At 31.0% G+C, this 25,059-nt stretch overlaps 2 protein-coding genes across 2 annotated transcripts in view; one reads left to right on the plus strand and one right to left on the minus strand.

Moving 5' to 3' along the window:
• LOC132736992 (uncharacterized) overlaps positions 1 to 4,208 on the plus strand; it is a 31,977-nt gene extending 27,769 nt beyond the window's left edge. Inside the window, exons 13-16 of the mRNA XM_060724222.1 lie at positions 2,046 to 2,215; positions 2,580 to 2,586; positions 2,651 to 3,495; positions 4,097 to 4,208. Coding sequence (XP_060580205.1) covers positions 2,046 to 2,215; positions 2,580 to 2,586; positions 2,651 to 3,495; positions 4,097 to 4,208 — 1,134 coding nt within the window. The remainder of the gene's footprint in view (positions 1 to 2,045; positions 2,216 to 2,579; positions 2,587 to 2,650; positions 3,496 to 4,096) is intronic.
• Positions 4,209 to 4,370: 162 nt separating this feature from the next.
• LOC132736991 (uncharacterized) lies at positions 4,371 to 24,444 on the minus strand. The gene is made up of 7 exons (XM_060724221.1): positions 24,333 to 24,444; positions 17,455 to 18,190; positions 16,726 to 17,217; positions 16,393 to 16,446; positions 15,713 to 16,183; positions 15,468 to 15,498; positions 4,371 to 12,335 (listed from the first exon to the last, which is right to left on the minus strand). The coding sequence occupies exons 2-7, from the start codon at positions 18,182 to 18,184 to the stop codon at positions 11,444 to 11,446; spliced, it is 2,670 nt and encodes an 889-aa protein (XP_060580204.1). The 5' UTR covers positions 18,185 to 18,190; positions 24,333 to 24,444; the 3' UTR covers positions 4,371 to 11,443.
• Between the last annotated feature and the right edge of the window lie 615 nt (positions 24,445 to 25,059).

The following is a 25,059-nucleotide window of genomic DNA, read 5'->3' on the forward strand; positions in this document are numbered from 1 at the left end:
TTTACTGTGGACATTAGCACTTTCAAGTACCATTCATGAACACGCTACATCAAATTGAGCCTGCAACATTTTTAATGTTTCCGTTTTGGACGTTCTTAAGGGATTCATTTTTATGCCCCCGCCATATAATGGCAGGGGCATATAGTGTTACCCTGTTCCGTCATTCCGTCATTCCGTCATTCCGTCCTTCCGTCCTTCCGTCATCATCAGTTTCCGTTCATTATCTTAATAACCGTTGCACATATTGAACTCAAATTTGACATATGGATATGTCATGAGAAAATACAGGTCAAGTTCGAAATTGGTCATGGTTCGATGATTTTTGGAAGAGTTATGCCCCTTTTACATTGAAAATAATATGAAATTTTCAGTTTCCGTTCATTATCTCCCGAACGATACAAAACATTAAATTCAAACTTGACATATGGATATGTCATGAGAAAATACAGGTCAAGATCGAAATTGGTCATGGTTCGATGATTTTTGGCAGAGTTATGCCCCTTTTACTTTGAAAATAATATGGAATTTTCAGTTTCCGTTCATTATCTCCCCAACGGTACAACATATTCAACTCAAACTTGACATATTGATATGTCATGAGAAAATACTGGTCAAGTTCAAATTTGGTCATAGTTCGATGATTTTTGGCAGAGTTATGCCCCTTTTACTTTGAAAATAATATGAAATTTTCAGTTTCCGTTCATTAACTCCCCAATGGTACAACACATTCAACTCAAACTTGACATATGGATATGTCATGAGAAAATACAGGTCAAGTTCAAATTTGGTCATGGTTCGATGATTTTTGGCAGAGTTATGCCCCTTTCACTTTGAAAATAATATGAAATTTTCAGTTTCCGTTCATTATCTCCCCAATCGTACAACACATTCGTCTCAAACTTGACATATCGATACGTCAAACGAATGCGCAGGTCAAGTTCAAATTTGGTCATGGTTCGATGATTTTTGGCAGAGTTATGCCCCTTTTACTTTGAAAATAATATGATATTTTCAGTTTCCGTTTATTATCTCCCCAACAGTATTAAACATTCAACTCAAATGTGACATATTGATACGTCAAACGAATGCGCAGGTCAAGTTCAAATTTGGTCATGGTTCGATGATTTTTGGCAGAGTTATGCCCCTTTTACTTTGAAAATAATATGAAATTTTCAGTTTCTGTTTATTATCTCCCCAACAATATTACACATTCAACTCAAATTTGACATATGGGATATGTTTTTGGAATGCGCAGACAAAGTTTGAATCTGGTCATGGTTCAATGATTTTTGGCAGAGTAATGCCCCTTTCACTTTGAAAAATGATATGAAATTTACAGTTTTCTGTTCATTATCAACCCAACAGTGTTACATATGCAACTCAAAATTGACATATGGATATGTCAAAGGAATGCGCAGGTCAAGTTGGAATTTGGTCATGGTTCGATGATTTTTTGGCAGAGTTATGTCCCTTTCACTTTGAAAATAATATAGATACATCTTAGGAAAAGCAGTTTAAGTCTGAATTTGGTCGTGGTTCAATGATTTTGGACAAACTTATCTTTCCTGAATGTTGGAAAAATTTTGAACTTTCAGTTTCAGCACTCATACTTTTGTGGAAATGTATATAGCCATTATGTTGGCTACAAATATGCAATATGCTATTTTTAAAAGGTTAAGACTGAATAATTTCAGTGCCTTGAACATTGTATAAAAATGGTTTGTGTTAACATTGAAAAGTTTTAAGGGCTTTGAACTTAGAATGAAAAAAATAAAAAAAAATTTGTGCAAACAAATTTGGAACTAAATATTATAACATTTGAAATTTTGGCTGCATGCGGGGGCATCCGTGGCATGATGACACATTTCTAGTTATCTATGTTAGGCAATCTTGAATAGAAGGTGTATTTGTGTATTATTATTTTGTTATTTAGCCAATTAATTTGACATGTATTATTCATTTGTTATGTAGCAAATTAATTGGAAGTGTATTATTATTTGTTATTTAGCCAGTTATTGGACATGTATTATTATTTGGTTATTTAGCCAATTAATTGGACGGAGCTTGGTTCCTGGCTTCGAGTTCTGATGCAGGAGACGAGCACACAGAAAACACCTAAAGGACTTGAGGGCTATATGGATGATACGCATCCTTATCATGAAGCTGTTGAGATAACTCGATTTTACCGACCCTTTACCAATGATTTTTCCAAATTGTAATCCCCAAAATTTTTCCCTTTTTGAGTTTTTATTTTTTAATCCTGTAAAGCCTGTAAGGTGCACTTACAGCAAAGATATGAGAAATAATGTGTTAAAATTGGCGTAAAACCAAACTCAAACTAAACGCAAACTGAAATGTAAACACACAAGCATCTTTTACAACAATAATATCGATCTTTATTTTACAGTCAAACAAATCAAAACAATTAAAAGATAAAGGAAAAAGGAAGAAAATGATTTTCAATGATTAAAAAAAATGCATATAGAATATTTTTCATTAATTGTTCTTATGGTTATTGTTTTTTTTGGCTTTACGAACATAAGAAATGAAAAATATGGATCTATCTTGTGACAAAACAGATTCAAGGTCTTAAGTCTGAATTATTCTGAAAAATATCTTTCTCGCTAAATAATATGTATTTTTATTATAGTTATCTGTTAAACCAAGAGGACAATCATCATCATCATTGCCTGATGAACAGACGAGATCAGGTGACCATGAGAACCGTGATAGTGGAATATGTTCCTCAGAATCAACTGAAGACAGATTTAATTCATTAGATAGAAACAGAAACTCTCCAAAAGTACATCCTTGTTTCACAGATTCTAGTCTTCCACGAGTTAGTGTGTGTGAAACTGGTGCTATTTATACTCAGGTGAAAAGACCTAGTGTAACTGAATCTTCATTATCACCAACAACAGGAAGCGTGAGTAACTGCAGCAAGTCAAATGAAAGCTGTAGGAAAAGTGATGAAACAAATACAAATAGTGATGATGATAATTTATTCTTTGACTTTGAAATTGATACATTTGGAAATTCATCTAATAAAAGGGGCAGCAGTTTAGTAGATGAGATAATGTGGGAATTGAAGATTCAGCACGATACTGATAAGACATCTACTGAAACTGGTGAACAGAACATTTCTGAACTAACAGACAATAATCAAGAGTCATTGACTATAACTAAAAGGAAATCAGTGGAGTTCAGTCCTATAGAGAATGATATCAGTCCAATTAAATCCGAACATGTAACGACTTCAGGAAGAGAATCTGATTTTCTTTGCTCAAGTTTTGATATAAATGACAATGAACAAGTAACAAGTGATTTAAAATGTGATAATAATGAAGAGCCAAATTTAGTAATTGATGTTAAAACATGCTCAGTTGGAAAAATGACGTCAGTGAAGAGGCATCCTTCAAACGTGTCGGCTAAAATAGATGTCAAAGAAACTTTAGCAGAGCTGAGAACAAGACTTGTACAGCTTAAGAAAGACAGGTTAGGCCATTTATTTAGACAACAATTTTTTTTATAAAAACATTGGATGATGTTACTTTTGATATCAAGAAAGGGGAAATGGGACGTCTGACTAAAATATTTTCATTAATTAGATTTATTCCTTTTTGGTGAAGAAATACTTCCGCTTGTTTGTATGTATAAAGGTTAAGTCTTTGAAATAATTCACATTGATACTTGAACATTTACATATTTTGCCGCAGAGTTTCAGTAGTGTAACTGAATAAAGAAATGATACGCTTTTAGTCAGATGCAAGCGGGTTTCTTACAGAACACAAACCTCAATGCTTTAAAATTCCCCTTGTGGCTAAAGTATATTTATAAAAGTCAACAAGCCATTTAATAAGGATGCCTTTGTTAATAAATGCACATTACTAACAGGTTTATTATGTCAAAGTTTGCTCAAATCTTCATATAATTTTTTGAATAATGAAGACTCAATGGTATTGTTACTAGGCGGCCAAAGCTGGTTAAATTTTCCAACTCGTACATTAATATATATATATATATTACTGTTTTGAGTCGTTACGTCAAAACCTTGGCTATCTTACTGAGGTAAATATATTTTACATATTATTTTCAGAATAAGTATCAGAGACAGAAAACAACAGATATCATCAGAGAGGGATAGAGAGTTCTTAGAAGCTGTATATGAAAGATTAAATAAGGAGTGCAAGAAAGTAACTGAAAAATAGTTAGAACAACCAGTTGATAAAAATGTGATGATTTTAACAGAAATTTTGAATTTAGACGTGGAAACGCGACGCATCAGTGAAACAAAAAAAAACATGTTGTGATAATCTAGAAATACAAGGCGATTCTGCTGTTAAAAAATAAAGTAAGTGTGCTGAGTGATACTGTTAAAATGAAAGAACTGTGCAATGACGTTGATTGTAACAATGACATAATTTCAAGTACCACTGCAATAAAACAATTTGACCCTGTTGTAAAACAACCTACTGATAATGTTTTAGGCAAGGATGGGAATGTAAGTAGCACTGTTTCAAAACTATATGAAGATAGTCTTTCAAACAGTACTGAAATGTCCAGGGAAACATTAACAAATGAAAGTACAGAATGTATTGCAGACAATGTAACTTTATCGGAAAAACAGTTAAACTATTCTGAGTTCCAACAGAAGGATTGTGATAGTGAAAGCTTTGATACAAGTGTTTCTAAGGAAGAAATATTATCTAGTGATCCTGTAACTAAACATTTTATTGACACAGTAACAAGCAAAATAGTGTCAGAAAAACGACAAAATGAAATTAAGGATACTATTGACGATGAAATAAATACAAACTTTGACATTTTACGGAACAAAATTCCCAGTGCTGATCACACTGTTAATGATTGTTCGAATGGCGAAGAAATTCAAAATACTTGCAAACATGTGGAAGATTCTGTCTGTGATAATTAAAGTGTGCCAAATGTAGCTGAACCTTTCAAAGCAAATAAGTATTCTAATAATTTTGATAACAAAGAAGTCAAATCTGAAATGGAATAAAATTTTTGTTCTACTACTGGCCTAAATATTTATTTAATAAGAAGTTATAGAATGTTAATTTTAAGATCATGCCAATCAGATGTTTTATCACTGTATGCATAGTACTTTTATTTCTTCTTAGAAGTGTAAGTGCGATGTATCTAAAGATGTATGAGTACACTAAATATGATATTTAATTTTTTTAAACTTTAGATTTAAATCACAACCTTTTTATTTTGTTAAGACTTTATATTTATGACATTTTAGCATATTTATAGCACAAACTTGTGAACGATTTCTATATAGTACATTTAAATTTGAAGTTTTAACACCAATGGCGTATTAACAATGCTAAGTTTGATGAAAATGCTAAAGTTCAGTTTCATAAAATTTTGATATTAACAGTAAACGAAACCTTTACGAGACCAAGATCATATCTTATAAGTTTTACAAACTGTAATCATTAGAAGGACGATAAACTTTATTTCTGTATCCAACGATGATGTGAAATGTAAATGATTTGTTTTTCAAAGAGGCACGAAATGTAAATGATTTGTTTTTCAAAGAGGCACCTACCTATTGTTGTTCTTGACTATAAATTTACTGCCATAATACCATTTATCCATATGACTGTATATCTTGAACTGACTAAAAGTTATGTATTTGTCCAGATTATTAAAGTATTTGATGGAAGCTAATTTTAGATAATCATGTAGTTCGACATAAAAACTGCTACATTGACAGTATTTTTAATTAATTTAGTTCGCTTACATAATTCAAGGGCTTTTTTTATTAGTTCTTATAATTTTTAGCGCTTAAAATTTGACCAGAGTAATAACGTGCTGGGGTTTAATTCTTGTTTCAAATGAAGGTACTTTGCTAAATCATAATAGAAAACAAAAGTAAACACATGGTTTTTATTTGAATAATCCATTTTTAAATATTGATGACATATCCGAAATAATAGTTTATAATATAAAATGAATTTTAAATCGAAGTATGCTCGTTTTGTATATTCTGTTACAAAAACTCTATGAATTTTTAATCTATTGTTGGTTAATCTTACGTTAATATAAACATTTTATGTATATGTTATAATTTATCATTTATACTCGTTTAATGGGTATTTTTACGATTATTTGTGCTCTTGTGTTTTATCAAATGTTAAAATAACATGTGTAACGCTCTGCAATACAATTGTAATACACAAAACTTGTTTGGTTTATTTATGAATAACCCGCTAATATGTTCACTCTGTAAAATTATCCATTCATGAGCTTGTGATAAAATAAACACAGGGACTATGTGCCATGTATATCTGTATGCTATACTAAAAAAGTGAAAAATATTTCAAAACATGATGCTTACAATACACACACTAAGATAAATTCAATACAGGTTGTCAAGAAATTCATTGTCATAACATCAATATACTTAGAGTGATTAAAAAAACGTCTTTCGAATATTGTACCCTAACCCGTGAACTTGAATAGTATTACTGAAAATAAACTGGTTTTATTCTGGATTATACAATAAGCAGTTTGAACATAAGTTTATTGAAGTATAAAGTCATCTATCATATTTAAACAAACTTATAAAGTTATACATTTTTCATTTAATTGGGAATATTAGCTTAAATCTATTTACATTAAGATACAAAGTTAATTACTCGCTTTCTGTGTGAGATAAGGTCAAAAATGGGAATTAATATGTACAAACATTTATTTCACAAAAACAATGTCAAACAGCTTTTTAAAATGTAAATCTAATTTGCATCTTTAAACAGTTACTCAGTTTAATAGTCTGTATTATCACTTGATAATAATTATCATTTATTTCATAAAATAGGTACATACGCCTTTTTATGAATATTAAGTATTAATAAATGAATATCACTTAAGTATTTACAAAATGAATAAATGCATAAACAATAAGTACAGTTATAAAGTATTTGGATGATAAAAATTGGAAATACAATTGTTTAACAACAAAACATAGTATGATATTTATAAAAACAACATGTACATAATTAATGTAGACTACATATTTACATGTTTAGTGAGACGTAGATATGAAAATTACATTACTTTTAACAAATTATTTTTTATAATAAATGACGACAATCACATACCTGGAATTATCAAATAAACAATTTATTCAAATTTTACAGTTTGAATATAAGTTTATTGAAGTAAGAATTCATCTGAACCTCATAAGTGGTTCCTTGTCTTTTATTAGCCACATATTTCTATGGCAACACATTGCATAATAATAATCATTTTCTGTTTGAAACTGTATAAAATTAATTGAAATATTTCGTTTAAACCAACAGCTAAAATGATTTCAGATTTGGGATTGGATAACAGCTGATTAGTTATCAAACAATTCAAAAGTTCACAAAAGAGTTCCAGGATATGTAGTTGTAAGTAAGTAGGTTTAACCGGTTTAAACTCCCCAGCAGTCATTATTATGCTGCTGACCGTTCCAAGGCGGCGCCCCACTGTGTTCCTCAGATGTATGTCTATGTTGTTTCATACTGTTTTGGTGACACTTTTGCTTGTGTCCCTTGTTGTTTTCTCGTCTACGGTAAGTATCTTCCCCATTGCCTCTAGTTTTTATTTCTTTAATTACCCCCCCCCCCTTCCCCCGGTCTCCTGTCCACTTCCCCTTTGTGGGCCTATTATTATTTTCTTTGAATTCCTAATCAGTTCCAAATTATTTATCATTTAATGATAAACCTGTCCGTGCTCTGTCTTTGCCCTGTCCTGTTTTTGTTCGGGGTCCGCCTGGGCTCCTTGCCGTTGGTTGCTGGGTCATATGGGGGTTGCGTTCATTGAACGCCGCCTTTCCTTGTTGATCTTGTTTATCATATTTTGACATCTAGAGTATTTAAAAGCTTTATGTCAATAGTAATCTATTTTAACATCAATATTTAGGTCCCAAGTATGTGTTTTTAATATGAAATGTTTCGAAGAAAAAACAAAAGGGCCATGATGGCCTTAAAATCGCTCACCTGTTTATAAAACTCTCCATGACAAGGAACATATATTAGTATTATTGTAATCTATAAACAAAAGCAGAATATAAAATCTAAAACTGATATCACAAAGTTCATATTTGTATCTGAATTAGTGCATGTGTAAAAAGATTACTGGTTACCATTGCTTAGGGAAAAGAACAGTTCTAAAAGATGTGTATATATAAGAATAATCAATGGCTCCCATAGTTGACCCCAGGGCTTTTATTTGAACATTCTTTGTAGACACCCACTAGAAGATGTTTCATGCCAAATGTCTAAGCTCTGGCTCTTTGGGTGTTTTAAAAAAGATTTACTCCATGAAAATCTAGACTCTCACTAGAAAATGTATCATGTTTAATATCTAAGCTCTAGCTCTCTGGGTTTTTTTTAAATATTTTTTTTTTACTATAGACTTTTTACAGTACGATTTTTCTATAGCAACGTATGTTGCATTTTAACGCATGCGCATTCTGCGTAAGGCCAAAGCTCAATAAAGAAAGATTACATTCTAGTGTACTTTAAGGCTTTAAAAGGCGTGATTTCAAGTTATGTTACCCAGATAAAAGAAAGTTTGGGATAAAAAGAGGTGGTAAGTACTTAAAACGTGAATTGATATTTATAACAGGTACACAAAATTAGCGGACAAAAGTCCTCTATTCAAGGTATCATTAGGTGACTTTTTCATCAGTAATTTAAATTAAAACAGCAGGGTGTTAAAGATCACATATTATTACCCATGTATAACATAATATTCCTTTGAAAGTGGATTGGCAAGGCGGTAAGTGTCAAACAAGTTGACTCGTGACCGGTTGTTATTTGCCAGCTAGTTTATCATTCAACCGGGTCGTTTTAGTAACATGACATATTAATTTCTTAAAACTATGAAAATGATTAATCGTAATTTAAGTAACTTTCATTTATACCAATCTCATCAATGTTTATTGATTTTGTGATGTGACAAATAGTGTACGTGACGTGCATTTCCATGTGTTACAAGGAACCGGACAAAATGTGTGTTATTCCACCACTCATCTTAACTTCTCAAGAGTTTAAAAAATTATTTGAATATATAATTATGTGACTTAAATTTTTTTGTTTGGCATCTCAGTCAAGTCGGATAAAGGATTAAATTAGCTAAATTGAAAACTAAAACGCATTATAACACGTGTTCCGACTTTTTTTCAGATTGATAATTAACCTCGATTTTAAATGTTATATATTATATGTTATAATAAGATAAATTTTATATGTTGTTTATATTTCAACAACAATTAAATTGACTTCCTTATTTGCTAATATATATATTTCAACATTTTTTACAACAATAATTTCAATGTCAGGGTCGTGATCGTAAGGGGGAATTCTCAAAAAATCGTCTTTCCGTACCCTTTTAGCCAATCTTGTCCATAAAGCTATGAAGACATCTTTTGTGTTCTGTTAAAAGCTATTTTATATGATTTTCTAATTTTTACCTTAAACTAACTCCGAATTGTCTATGAATTTATACTACATTTCTATGTAGGGCAAGGCTCTTTTGCCCTACGCAAATTGCGCATGCGCGAAAAACTACCACTTCCAGTCAATTTTTATAGCATCCGACCGCGTCGTAAAAAGGTCTATATACATATAAGGAAAATCAATCGCCCTCCCCCCGGGCCGGGGCCAATTTTGACCCAAGAGCTTTTATTTGAACAACATTGGTAGACACTCATTAGAAAATGTTTCATGCTTAATATCTTAGCTCTAGCTCTTTGGGGTTTTCAAAAGAATATTTTTCAAAAGTTTTTACATTAGACATATATGGACATTCAATGACCCCCGGGGCAGGACCAATTTTGACCCCAGGGCTTTTATTTGAAGAAACTTGGTAGACAAGCAAAGAAGATGTTTCATGCAAAATATCTAAGCTCTAGCTTTTTGAGATTTTTTAAAGAAGATTTTTTAAGTTTTACAATTGACATATGGGAAAACCCATGACCTCCCAATGTGCGGGACTAATTTTGACCTCAGTGCTTTTATTTAAACAAACTTAGAAGACACTCACTAGAAGATGATTACTGCAAAATATCTATGCTCTAGCTCTTAAGGGTTTTTTAAAAAGATTTTTTTAAAGTTCTTTCCTTTCAGTTGCCATGGCAACCAGAATTCTATATGGAATTAAATTTTTTGAACAATTTTCAAAGTTGACCACCAAAGGAACATTCTTGTGAAATTTGAATGAAATTTGCTCAGTGGTTTATGAGGAGATGTCGTTTAAAGTAAAATTTAATGGACGACGGACGGACAGATGCCGGACGAAAAGCGATGACAAAAGATCACCTTGTCTCTTTGTGACAGGTGAGCTCAAGAATCACGGTATGTAAAAAACATACTTTCAAAGAATTCATTAAGCAAGTTTTCTAGTATTATATTTGTAAACATAATTACTTGAAAATTCCCTTTAAAGATAAATTGACATGTATGCATAGAATATGAACAATATAAAAAATTGTGTGCATTAACGGGACTCCACTGAGTCTTTTATGACATGATGGGACTAGAAATAATCTTTAGAGATTAATATTTAATTTGATATGTGTAGATCAATAAATTTTGAATGTGTTAACTTCAGATCATTTTCTAGGATAATTATTCTAATTAAATATTATGAAAAAATGACCGTAAACATCAATGTATACACCAATACTGCAACGCCTTTCACTCAAATCGGGCTATAATTTCCAATTAATTTCAAAGTATATTTCTGATTTTTTTTTACAAATCTCTTTTTGACCAGTGTAGGAAATTAAAATCTTATGTGTTTGACCTCAGTTGAGTTCTTTAAAAACAAACATTTAGGTATATGATCATTTATGACTGACCCGTCTGTAACGACAACTGGCACACATACAACCGTATTATTGAGGAACTTGTAGAAAATATATGTTTCTGGATTATAACTAGTGTTAACGATATATTCTTTATCTAAAACAAACAAAAAGTAATTTTAAAAAATAAGTTAACAATTTTATAATTTTATGTTCTTTTTGAAAAACAAAGTGAAAACCTGCCCAGAGATACTGACTCAAGGGTTACAAAGCTAGAAGTGTTTACTATTATATTGAATAAAACATATTTTTTCTAAAAGTGGTGGGACAGACTATAGTATGATTTATCCAGTTTTACACACCATTTATTTGTTGAGATAATTTGACTTTAATAAATTGTAAAATATAAAGTAATCTATAGATTATGAAATAATTTTTCTTCACAGTTTTCCTATAGCATGTTTGAAAAAGAAAACATTTTACTGAAGTATAAAATATGAGGAAATTAAAATCATCGTTTTGTTTATGAATATGAATAAAGCAGGTAAGTACAGTGAAACTGCATAGACTGTCTATGTTGGAGAAAAAATATACATGGAACACTGGTATATAATCAGTTCACTCTAAGTATATTGTATGAAACATTACGAATTCGTCATCGTCACCAATTGATGTTATGACTAATCTGGAATTATCTTTGTCAAACACTATTTTATGTTCATAACACAGATCAATATGGTCCAACTCATTTCTTTCTATACATATTTCTGAGAGCAGGGTCATGTCAGTGTTCACCTGTACAATTTTGAAGACCCCAGTCTGTCTCCCAAATACAAATACGCTATCCTCAGTAGCAGCGCACATACACATAGGTAGAAATCCTTCCTTTCTTAAATATTTAAGTTGCTTAAGTCTGGAATCCTCACATATGATACATTTATTGAGAAAATCAAAAATACTAATGTACTTTTGTAATGAACATGGTAAAATATTGTCGACACCAATTCCCATAAGTTCTACTCTTCTCTTTATATCTAGATTTGTATCTAGAATTAATGATTCCTCATCAGTAAAACAGTAAATCTTATTCTTGAAGTAGGAAATACTTGAGCAGGAAAACTCCATATTTGTAGATTTGATGAATTGAAGTTTTCCGCTTGAAATTCTGTACAATCTTATTTGATTAACCACATAAATCAACACATCCCCAGTATCAGTACAACAGATATGTTTTTTATAATACCAGTCTTCTTCTATATCAGTATTGTAGTAACACTGGTATTCAAAGTCTGAACTGATATGAATAATAACAGTTTTATATATCTGAGATGTATAGATGGAATCATCTTCATCATCATCAACTGATGATACTCGTATGTTGGCTAAATAGAGAAATGACCCATCTGGATGTTGACACCATTCTGTCGTCCTGTAAATTGTCACATTTTCAGGAGATTTAATTGTATGCGTTTGGATCTTCTTTACTCTGTTATAGGATGATGTGATCGTACTGAAATATAATAATAATACAAGTATAACACAGTATTATTGACAAATGTTGTCATATGTTGTCAATATTTAATTTTCTTTGAGGCCTTTTACCGTACGCTGTATTTAGCTCTTGACTAAAATAGCTCCAAGAGAGCCTTTAACGCGGCGCTGTACATAACGCCATCCAAGAGCTTTATTCGTTATCACCGAATAAAGCTCTCGGACGTGTTTTTGACAATATAACAATAAAAAAATGATACCGCTGTTGATCAATAAAGCTCCACGTCATGAACTTTCTTAAATCAACGTTGTCGTCATCATTATATTCATCACTATTATCATTGAAATCATCACCTAAACCATCATCGTCATCAACATCATCATTAAAAACATCATCACGTCCATCATTATTCAAATTATGATGATTATAATGGTGATCATGATGATGAACATCATCATCATCATCATAATCATATGCCTCTTCCTTATAAAATTATCATAACGCCTCTTTATATTGATATGATAATGACCTTAATATTCATCACTTTAAAATCACATTCATTGTCATCAAAATTGTTATCACCACAATCTTCATCGAAACCGTAATTACCATTGCTTCCGTAATCATCATTACTGCAATTATTATCATCATTAGAATACTATTATCATCATCATCTTCTTCATCATCATAATCAGGATCATTCACACCTGCATACCAGCATTATCATTATTAAAATAATAATCATCTGCATAATCATTTTAATCATTACACTCATCATCAACATTAGATCATTATTACTCCTATCATTATCATCAATATCATAATTATTATCTCTTTCATCATCATAATCATAACTTCCATTTTAAATTTATTATTATCATCACATTTATTATAGAAATTTTTAATTAATTATCTTATCAAAATCAGCTTGATTTGATCACTTTCAACAGCATCATCATTATTTTTATGGTGAATGATATGAAGTCCGACGTCTCTTTTGATATGTATTTCAATGTAAATCGTTGGTCTCATTCATCTGTTGGGTATTTTTATATTTTAATTGTTTATTTTTTACTATAACATTGATAAACATTTAATACATTCGTGTAACTCGATAAAGGTGTATGCCTCTAGATGTGCAGAAATATTTCAAGAAAATCGTACTAAAGGACTTTAGACATATAGGCAAAATTGAAACTTTTCTATAGAGTTTCTTTATACTTGGCCATTTTTTATCCTCCGCTTCTGCGACGAATATTCCACCGTTGCTGCGATGGACAAACTGCTTAGAACTGCTAAAGCTATGGCCAGTGTGAATATTATGAAATATTAACTGGAGTGCAGATATTAGTTATTAGTGCACTCCAATCTATTACGTTTGTTTGTTTGTTTCATTTTACGCCTTTTCCCAACAGTATTTCAGTCATATAGAAGGTTACTTTCCTAACCATCGTTCCTGGAGAGAAACACCAGTACTAGACTACCTTCCTCCGCGCTAAACTACCAAAGCATCTCCCGGGGAGCGAACCCACGCCAGAGAGATAACTGGATGAGAAGTCATCGACTCTGACCCCTTGACCACGGTGGCGGTTACCAATCTATTACGACATCCAGTGATTACTTGCATGTTGTGTACCTGCACTCCAGTTAAGCACTGTCTGTTGGGGATATGAAAAATGTATGTTTTTTGATAGGCTAATTTTTCTTGAATTTACTTATTGTGTTGATAAGGAAAGGGATAACGATAGAAAAGTAAAATCCAAATGGTCGCTCAGGTATGAAACAATAGAGAAAGAACATCAAAACACTCGGCAATCTGACTAATCATAAGCTTCGTTTCTCGATGCTCTATCTATTATTTATAGCAGTGTTTGAATATTAACGACGAAATAACCTCATCCTTAGCACGCCATTCATTCAAAAAAAAGAGAGAATGACATCATTTTAAAGCACTCAGCTTTATGTACACAGGTCTGGTGTAAGATAAAATTATAAAGCACCGGTGTAATCACTAGAAAACAGATGTGTAGGAAACTTTTATTTTACTCTTTCAATAAATTCAATATTGAACCTTCCTTTACTCAAATTCCTTTCTTTTTCACATTGTGAAATGATTAAATCGTAAAATGATGATATACATGTACATACAATTTGTATCTTTATTAAATGTCGTATGACAAAAATAACTTAATATTAAGACTTCTTTCACCGAAGACGACTTCAGATGTTCAAAATAATTGCGGCATATTGTTTTACGAATGATTTTTCAAATGACAAAAAAGGAGAAAAGTATGTCATTTACAGCAAACATAACAATTTCTTTTCATGCAAAGTTAAGGAATAACATTGTATGTTAAAACGGAATTATTTATGAAATAACTGATCAGAGAAATAAAGTACAGATTTAACGACTAGGAAGCTCAATATCAGTGTTTTAAACATTTAGCTATATAGCACTTACACTTTTTAAAACTTCGGTGAAATATTTCTTTTTTTACAACATTTGAAAAATCGGTGTTATATTTTATTATTATACTTTTTAGATATATATGCTATCTCCTTCGCCACAATATCATCATTACCATTATCATTATCTTATCATCATGATCATCATGATTAAAATGATCAGAAGCAGCAGCAGCAGCAGCATCACCATATTTTTAATAAACAATATTATTGAAAACGGTTTTATTCAATTAAAAAGCACATGTGACGTATACGTTCATATTTTCATTTTTATGCGCATTTTTTTTAAGTGACAAATACCTTTTAATGAGCATAGAAAATCTCAATCCAACTGAATAATGCACATTTTATGTTCCATTTCTGGCTGAAATGTGTGCTTTATTCGAGCGTATAAATATTGTCACATATATAGAAATTTAAGATAAAGTATTATCATATTGTAACATCCCTCGTATGTTTATATCTTTTTTGTTGTTTTAATGTAAAATCAAAAGATGTTTTACCTGGGACAAACATAACCTTATTTGTCCCAGATTTTACTTAGAATACAAAATAACAATAAATAATAAAAACAAGGTATCACTATAAAAAATCTGCTTGTAACACAATATCAATTATCTTAAAACAAACAAAGACAATTAAGTATCACCTGGAAAAGAACAAACCGAACAAAAGAGGATTTACCTTATTCCAGCGTACACTACAGAATTACCATCTGAAAACATATATGAGATAATTATTTTCCCTTTATGCAAACAAGAATAAGATCTTCTTTTAAATACATTTATATGTAGATATATATCTAAAGCCAGCAAACGTAAATCATAAATGAATAATTACCAAAATTTAAGAATCAATATTGAAACAAATATTCGGAAAATTTAAGATTAAATATTATACTGGTAGATGGTATAACATTTCATACGAACCTGTCGATGACTCTTTCTTGATTTCAACAGAACAATCTTTCGGTAATTCAATGACAGTTTCAAGCATTGGATGCTTTGAATCGTGAACGCATGATAGCAACCGGTCTGTTAGACATGTGATGATCACGTTTAATTTTCCATCTTTGACTGCCGAGTAGAGCATATCAAATTTCCGCAACCACTTTTGAATGACGGACTTTTCGAACGAGTACTTTCCCCCAAGATCTTCGATGATAACAACACAGGTAACACCAAATCTGACACAACTGAGATCATCCGGTTCTGTTAGTATGAGGTAGTGACCATCTTGATATGACGTCAGTAGAGAGAGAGCAAGCGTCGTTTTTCCACTGCAACGTGGACCGGAAATGACGATTACCTTCTTAGAGCGGAATCCTTCCAACGCGTTTTCCCGGATGCTGTCGTCTGCCATCCATGCTCTATGATGTTTATTGTAGGCAATTGATTGAACTGCAAGATGGAAAATGAGAATTATTATTTGATTATAAAACTACCGGAGTTTTTAACAACTTCTGACTTTACTTGTTCAAACATTATTAGAAGTATCTAGAATATATATTAAATTTTGTGTATTTACATGTAAAAAATGATGCTTTATCGAATAATTTGTTAGATAAACTTGCCCCTTTTTATGTTATTAAAAACTGAATTATGCATACCAAGTAAGTTTTTATAGTGTGGATCTGCTTCAACCTTTGACATATTGCTCTCACCTGAAAATGAAATATAAAAGATCGTATCATATATTGTATTCTTATCCCACATCGAAGGCTTATTTTAAAGTTTAGGATAAGGACCATGTATTCTAAAGGAGTATGTTGTGGATCCAGATCTTGATGTTTAAAAAACGAAATGACACACATAACAAATAGCTGACTTACTACAAATAAGTAAAATATTTTGTCATAAGTAAGTAGTCAGATACAGATGCCCTTAAAACATGTTTGTATTTGTAATCAATAAAATGAATTAGCGTTACTAAATACGTGTACCTTCAATAAGGTCCACAGGTGAGTCTTCAGTGGTTGGTTTGTAGACAACGATTGGTTGATCCATCATATCATGATTAAAATAACTTTTCCATTCTTCTAAAATTGATTTGTCCATTATTATAACAACATCTAGCACATCATCATTGTCGCTAAAGGAAGTTGTTTCAACAATACTATCCACAATTGAATGAAAGTCTTTTGCTTTCTGTAAATCAAATGTACTCTTGCCAAATGGGTGAAGGAACACAACTAACTTGGCATCTTCCTTACCGATATGACGCCAGTCTGTGGGACTTGAACATAGGATGCAATCGTCCTCTTCATATCCCTTGCTATTTATAGCATAAAGTGCCGCTTGTAGATACAGACCTTTGCCGTATCCTGACACGACCACTAGGTGATTATCGTCGATTTCTGCAATGATTTTTGCACTTTCTGGCGGAGGTGAAAAGTCGCTGTCAAGTTTGTTGGTTAGTAAAGACGCAAAGTCTTCTATTTGAAAACATAATGTCAATTATACAAGAAAATGTTAATTCATAATGTATCGATAATAATCATATGAACACTGTTTTATTGGTGGAAACCTTAGGGTATAAAATTCTTCAATAACAAGTATAAACATTTACTGTCAGATATTGCCTCAAAACGTATATTGGTGTTTTAAACGACCACCAAATTATAATGCCATTAACTTTTTGAAAAAACTTTGAAATTCATAAGAAGGCTTACCTCTCATATTTTCAAGTATATGATCAACAGTTTTGAAGCGTTTCGACATTTTACCTCCGGCTCGTGTTCGCTTGACAGTGGTTTTCTTTAAAGTTTTCATGGTTTGGCCTGTATCTTGTTTTATTTCATCTATCTGATCCTTAAGGTGTTCTATCTTTGCTTCCAATTTTACGATTTTGCTCATGTACCATGACCTTAGCACTTCTCCTAGATCTGTTAATATAGAACTTTCTACCTCTTTAATATCTTGTTCAATCTTGTCTGCATAAGATTGACCTTTAACAGATAATGCTAAGTTTACAATGTTCACAGCTAAGTTTTTGTATTTATTCTTAAATTCTTGTTCAGTTATTTTACACGTACCTGCGATATGTTGGAGATCATTTCTGATTGTCCTGATATTTTCGATACACACAAGATCATTTTGGGCTAAGTTAAAAATGTTTTTCAACAGAGCAGTTAATAATGTCACATCCCACGCGATGATATCTGTTTGACCTTGACCTGCAGGTGGGAACAACAAATAAAATTGATCCTTTCGTAGAACACATTTTGGCTTTTGGGTAAGTTTATTGATATCCTTTCTCCTGAACGCTAAATAAGCATCTAATGTAGTGTATGGTGTTTGGAGATTAGGGTCTGCGGCTGCCTGTTTCAGAAATAACTCCCGCAGAGGATCAGGACATATATTAACCAAAATGGTCACTAGTCGATAATATTTGTCCGTCATTTCGTCCTGAAACATAAGAAATACTAATCAACCAAGGAAGAATTTGAGAAAGTAGTTTTAATTTCATGCTTTAGTGCTTTAAAAGTTAGACAATGCTTTAAAAATGAACATATAAAAATATAACAGAGACAGAACAATACTAAAAACACTAAAAAAGCATTTACTGGTTGTTTTAAAAAAAAAAAAAAAAAAAAAAAAAGAAAAAAAAAACAGAAAAAAACATCCATAGTTATCTTTTATTGAATACAGGTAAAAGAAAAAACTTTTTTTTATTGTTCACCTAAAATATAAAAAGCTGTTATAGGCATTTTGGAAGGATATTTAAGATAACACGATTAATCACCGGATAATGTAAACAAAATGATCATGTTAAAATATTTTGAGAATATGATAAAACGCTCCTTTATGTGTTATTTTTATAACTATGAAGATGAATGCATTTTGAGGTTAGGTAATATTATACAATTATTGACTAATGATCCATTGAATATGATGTGAAATTCACCGGCATATTGACCGAGGCGATATACGATGTCAATATGATTTTCTGCAGGTGAAGATCATATCATAAAGTCAATAATTATTTTATGTATAGGTAAAGATTAAAAAACACGCTCAAAAGTAAAGCCTTATAAGGAAACAAGCTTACGCCGTTAAATAAATAAATAGATCATATTTAGATCATATAAAATGTTATGTGTTAGAGTATTGTCACAGCATTTTCAGTTTGAATAATTTTTATCTTTTGATGTTTTATTGGGGTTGATAAGAGATATTTACCAATGATGAAAACTTATTTTGGCAAGCTTAATATGTCTTTATTTTGCCATAAGAGCATTGATTATGACCTTACTACTTCTCTCATGTCAATCCTGTACCTCTTTCATATTTAACAGCTAGATAGTGGATATTGTGTCTACTCATAATAATAATAAATCAATCAACAGGTTTTGTATCATCCTTTCCAAAGCATAATTAACTCATATAACAAAGATAGAATATATTTGATTTTTCAAAATGTAAATATTTAGAATATTGCAGTTTCTATTGTTATAAATTTAGTGCATTTAATGTCATTTTATTTTATCTTAATATATAGAGGATATTTGTTTGTTTGTGTGTAAGATGAAATGTTATTTCGGCGTAGCCACGAGTAAGAATACTGTTTTTAAAGTTCACGAGATGAAATAAAATGACATCTTACACAACAAACAGCCAAATTTTCTTTTTATTTTATGCTTACAAACAAGTTAAAACGAAATTTCCATAATTTAACGTTAATATTAAAACTGTTTCCCCAATTGAGAGCCCCATTTAGTCGGAATTTCTCATTAAAAACAAGAAGTCTTGAGCTGAAAAATAAGTCCGCCAATCAACGTTAAATGACGGTGATATTTATTCATTTTATTAAAAAATTTTGAATGATCGCTTTATTTAATAATAAAAACAAACAATTCTTGTAGGAGAAAAAGTCCAACCATCCATCCATATTTCTGTTACTTACTGCGAATTTATATTAGACCTGGCTTTGTAAATTGTAAACGGCAGCCATTTTTTAAAGTTGTGTATTTCATGGGAGGAAAATAATTGTGTAAGATTCAGAGGGATATAATTTGGATTTGTTAGTCATACACCTTTTTAAAAGAAAGAAAACTTATTTGAGGATTGTAACAGACAAAAAATTAGTGTTGACAGATGTGTAAACATTCAGAAAAGGAGCTAGGAAAATGGAAAACTTGGAAGCTTGCTCAAGAACGCTGGGTTGTTTTACTTATTCTTCGAGTGATGGCTGTCAATGCTTTTCAATTTTTCATAAAGCATACGGCAGTTATTGCTCATAGGATACTTTAATATGCCCAAATGTCATCAAGAGCAGTTTTGCATGGGGAAGGAATGTATTTTTCAGACTGTAAAAATGAAACAAAAAATTTAGGGACGAAATTTGGTGATTGGAATTTGAATGAATAGAAGTAAGTTTTCTTCTTTTTATTACTTTTGACATTTAAGTTATTTATCAATTTCAGCTTTGCTTTTTCTTTAAACAGCCTGACATTGTCAGAATTGTCAGCAAAAATAAAATTGAGGTATCACATAGGGAAAATCTTAAAAAAGTAGTTTCGTCATTGAAAAGAGTGAAACTATATTTTGATAATTTTCACTGTGAAATTACCAAATATAATTTTCACGAATAAATCAGTAATCCAATGAAAAGCATAAAATAATTAAATATCTTCTTAAAGTGATTCATTGTTACTTCATTACCATCTATTAAAACCTTAGTAATTAAAAATTAAAATCAAATTTTATGTGCTGTTACATGAGTGACAGTAATGTAACACGAAAGACACTTCTGTTACAGCAGTGTCAAAAAGTTAGCATGCTTGGTACTTCCTTATGTTATCACACTTTTATTGAATTCCATTTTATTTTATCTTAAGATTATTATTATCTGAACGCTATTATGTGTTGTTTGATTGTCATCTCATAAGGACCTACTTTAAAGATATACTATCCTCAAATTTGATATAAGAGAATATTTATGATTGCTACACAGTAACTATGTAAATATAACATGTTGTTACTTCACACCAAGTAGACATTTTATGTTTAAAACTGTACACACACTAAAGGTAGACACAATATGAATATATAGTGTAATTAAAAAGATGGCAGTTCTTTAATGAAAAGACCAATTTTACTTGGCCTGTAATAGGGAACGCAGCTTCCCATATATAGTATACTCATTCTGTTATTCAAATTAGACCTTTTCAGTAAGAATTTTTGTGATAAAATTATGTTGCTCAAGGATAAGCATAGTATATCATAGTATAAAAATGGCTTTTACATCTTGTTACATGAGTTACGTTTAAGTTACAGGAAATACATCTCTGTTAAAGCAGTGTCAAAAATAGGCATGCATGGTTCTTCTGTGTTTCATCAAACTTATATTGAATTAATTAATATCAGAAGATTCTAAATGTAAGACATTTTTCTTATGTCAAAAACAAATTATATTGTCACAGTTATTCTCCCATATGTTTTATATTATTAAGCTTTATTTAGATGCTAATAATTGATTAAATGCATGGTTAAATAAGATTGCTGAAAAACGTTTAGGGGGAAAAGACATTCATGAATGTTGAAATTAAGACCTGCTTATTGGACATTTTGGGGAAGATTTTTAAAACTTTTACTAAATACATATTAGGCAAACATAACCCTGGGCGGGACCAATTTTGATTTGAGGGCTTTATTTGAATAACTTTGGTAGAGGTCCACTAGAAAATACCCCTTGCAAAACATCTAAGTCATAGGCCTGTGGTTCTTGTATGTCCACTATACAAAGACGGTGATTTTAGATATAACATTGACATAATTTAAACCACAAAATAACACAAAAGACACTGTTAAGGTCAAGTATCTTATCTTATATATTCACACTGGCCATAGCCTTTGCAGAATTGGTAAAACCTCGTCCAGTATAGGTTTGGACAATCGGGAAATATGTAATTAACAATTAAAAAGTAAGTACAAAAAGCCTATGATTTACAAAAAAGCTTATGATTTGCTGGCCAATGGTCACTTAATTAAGTAAGGAAATGGTCGTTATTAAGTAAAGGTCGGGTAGAAATAGGTTGTGTTAAGTTAAACGCTCTAAACATCTATAATCTATAAGCATGCAAAGTTTAACCATGCAAAACAGTTTTCATTCTGCAATTATGATATGCAAACCATTTTGAAGGTATACGGGTACATGTTATAACTGACAAATATATTTGTTGTCTATAAAACTAAATCACTAACATTTCAGAGTTATCGAGATGGCATTGATGGAAAACATTTCATTTTGAAAAATATATTTTTTTCATTCAAAACATTCAAACATTTTTTAGTGTGTAAACTATATCTTTTTTCATTCACCTGCTTAGTCAAGGATATTGTATTCTTGATTTTTGTAAACGCGATGCCTTACATATGTGTTTCTATCAACTATGATATCAGCTGCATACACAAATAAATGACTGCTTGTTTGAAAATATGTAAAAGCAACTTTAATAAGCATATTCTGAAGTATTGTCATTGCTTTATTTTGCACCGAAAATAGATAAAATGATCATAAACTTACCTTTCTTGTTAACTATTCAACATTCTCCTTTTTGTTTTAAGAGAATAAAGTAGGTTATCATGAATGTTTTGAAATTGCTGTGATAAAGGTCTTATAATAGTAACAAATGGGTTTTACCAAATCCCAATTTAGAACATACAATTGTACGTTCTATGGTTTCCCGGAGCTATTTTGTTTATTTTATATTTTCCCCTGCTAACATTTTTTATGAAAATAAGTATATCACGATAAATTATAAAAAGTAAAATCGTAAAACATTGAAAAAAACCTTTATTGTTTAGTAACAAAAGCAAGGAATAGGCAGCTTAACAATTATGATTAAAAAATTAAGTACATGTATTCGTAAATTATTTATAAACGTTTTGTCCACAATCGAATTGTTGATGTCACGATCTTGATCCACAATCCAGATTTGTTTTTGTTCAGAAACTATACATCCAGCCTACATAAGACTGATATTTTTTCTTACATGCCAGTTTGTGCTTAAAGCATTGTTTATGAAAGGTTCGAGCTTCCCGATCTAACCTGTACAATGTCGACTTACAGTGTAAATGTTTTACTACTGAACAAAAAATGTCTGTAAACCGGTTAAAAGCTCATAAGAAGAAGAAATAACTTTCTTTCATCACAAGCAATTTGTTTTGTAGGAATACATTGAAAATATAAATTATTTGTAAGTTTGTGTATAAGGCAAACCCATAATTCTTAAGGGCAAAACAACATTTAGCGCTAGAGTCGCAGTTTGACCATGTTTCTCAGTATTTTTATGCTATATCTTTTATGATCTAACCATTGAACTTTCAGAAGAAAACACATAAAGAATTTTAAAGTAACAACTATATGTTTACAAAGAAAACTCATGTCCCCATGTCTGGCAATTTTGACCCCAGGCCTATAGCTTGAACAATTTTGTATAGGTCTTCTAGATAATGTTTCATGCTAAATATCTATGAAGCTCTTGCATTAAAAATTTTGAGGAAGATTTTAATTTTTTTACTAAATACATATTAGGAAATTATATCCAGGGGCGGGGCCAACTTTGATTTCAGGGCTATAATTTGAATAAGTTTGGTAAAGGTCCACCAGAAAATACATTATGCAAAACATCTAAGCTATAGCTAGACCTGTGGTTCTTTAGAAAATATATTTAACGTTCGTGTTATTATATCTTTTGGTTGCCATGGCATTTAGATTTCTGCATGACATCAATAAGCAACTTAGATAGCCTTTACCCAAGGGACAATCCTTGCAAGTTTGAAATTGGACGAGTGGTTTTATCAAGAAGATCTTTTATGTTCACTTTACAAGGAAATGATTTTAAATATATAACATTAACATAATACAAGCTTTAAAATACACAAAAGACACTGTTGAGGTCAAGTATCTTTATCTTATATATTTCTCTCTGGTCAAAGCTTTTGTAAAATAGGTAAAACCTCGTTCAGTTTAGGTTGTGCAGCTGCGTACGGGATGAAATTAAGAATGACGTTAAGTATAAAAAGCCTATGATTTACAAGAAAAGCTTATGATTACACTTAACAAGTACGGAAATGGTCTTAATTAAGTAAAGGTCGGGTAAAAAATAGGTTTTGCTAAGTGAAACGCTCTAAACATCTATAATCTATAATCATTCAAAGTTTAACCCTACGAAACAATTTTCATTCTGCAATTATGAAATGTTAACCGCGGTGAAGGTATACACGTACATGTTATAACTGACATATGTATTTGTTGGCGATAAAACGTAATCACAATTATTTCAGCATTGATGGAAAACATTTTGAAAAATATAGTTTTTTCATTCACCTGCTAAGTCTACTAAATGGTATTATACATGTTTTAGATTCGTGTTAAAACTTAAAGATGCCTTACATATGTGCTTCTATCAACTATGATATTAGCTGCTATAACAATAAATGACTGTTTGTTTGCCAATTTGCAAAACAACTGTATCACTTTATTCTGAAGTATTGTCATTGCCTTAGTTTGCACCGAAAATAGATAAAATGATCATAAACTTACTTTTCTTGTTAAGTATACAACATCTCCTTCTTGTTTGAAGAGTATAAAGTAGGTTATCGTGAAAATTTTTGAAGTTGTGATAAGGGTCTTATTATAGTAGCATATTGGTTTTTCCACATCCCAATTTAGAACATACAATTGTATATTGTTCTACGGTTTCCCGTAGCTATTTCCCTGCTAAAATTACCTTCTGAAAGTTAGTTTATCTCGATAAATTATTAAAATACGTCATAAAAACATTAAAACAAAACATTTTCTAAAGCTTTATGTTTTTCAGTTAGAAAAAATGAAGAATAGACTTCTAAAACTGTCAGACCCAAATGCAAATGTAATGAACGTTTACCTCATTTAAGCGTTTTGTCAACTGTCAAGTTGGTTATGCAACAGACGTGCTCAATAATACCAGTCATGACTCCATATTTATTTCTGTGTTAAACTGTACATCTAGCTGACAGAAGATCAGTGGTTTATCTTACATGCCCGTTCGTGCTCTAAACACTGCTTAAGGATTCCTTGCACTAGTAAAGTTCGATTGTCCCGATTTGACCTTTACAATGTCAACTTACAGTGTATACATTTTACTACGGAACAAAAAAGTGTCCATTTAAAAGCTCATAGGAAGAAGACATACATTTCGTTCATCACAAGCCATTTGTTGGTAGAAATACATTGAAAATATAATTTTTGATCAGAATTATGAAGACTACAAATTAACTACATGTATGCT

Source organism: Ruditapes philippinarum, unplaced genomic scaffold, assembly GCF_026571515.1.
Source record: "Ruditapes philippinarum isolate M1 unplaced genomic scaffold, ASM2657151v2 ctg3556_1_1_1_1, whole genome shotgun sequence".
In the NCBI taxonomy this organism is placed as follows: domain Eukaryota; kingdom Metazoa; phylum Mollusca; class Bivalvia; order Venerida; family Veneridae; genus Ruditapes; species Ruditapes philippinarum.

Coding starts and splice junctions, on each gene's coding strand:
- LOC132736991 (XM_060724221.1), bottom strand. CDS start 18,184: ATGACGGACAAATATTATCGACTAGTGACCATTTTGGTTAATATATGT. Junction 16,184..16,392: donor ACACTATAAAAACTTACTTG/GTATGCATAATT, acceptor TCCATCTTGCAG/TTCAATCAATTGCCTACAAT. Junction 15,499..15,712: donor CAAGAAAGAGTCATCGACAG/GTTCGTATGAAA, acceptor ATATGTTTTCAG/ATGGTAATTCTGTAGTGTAC.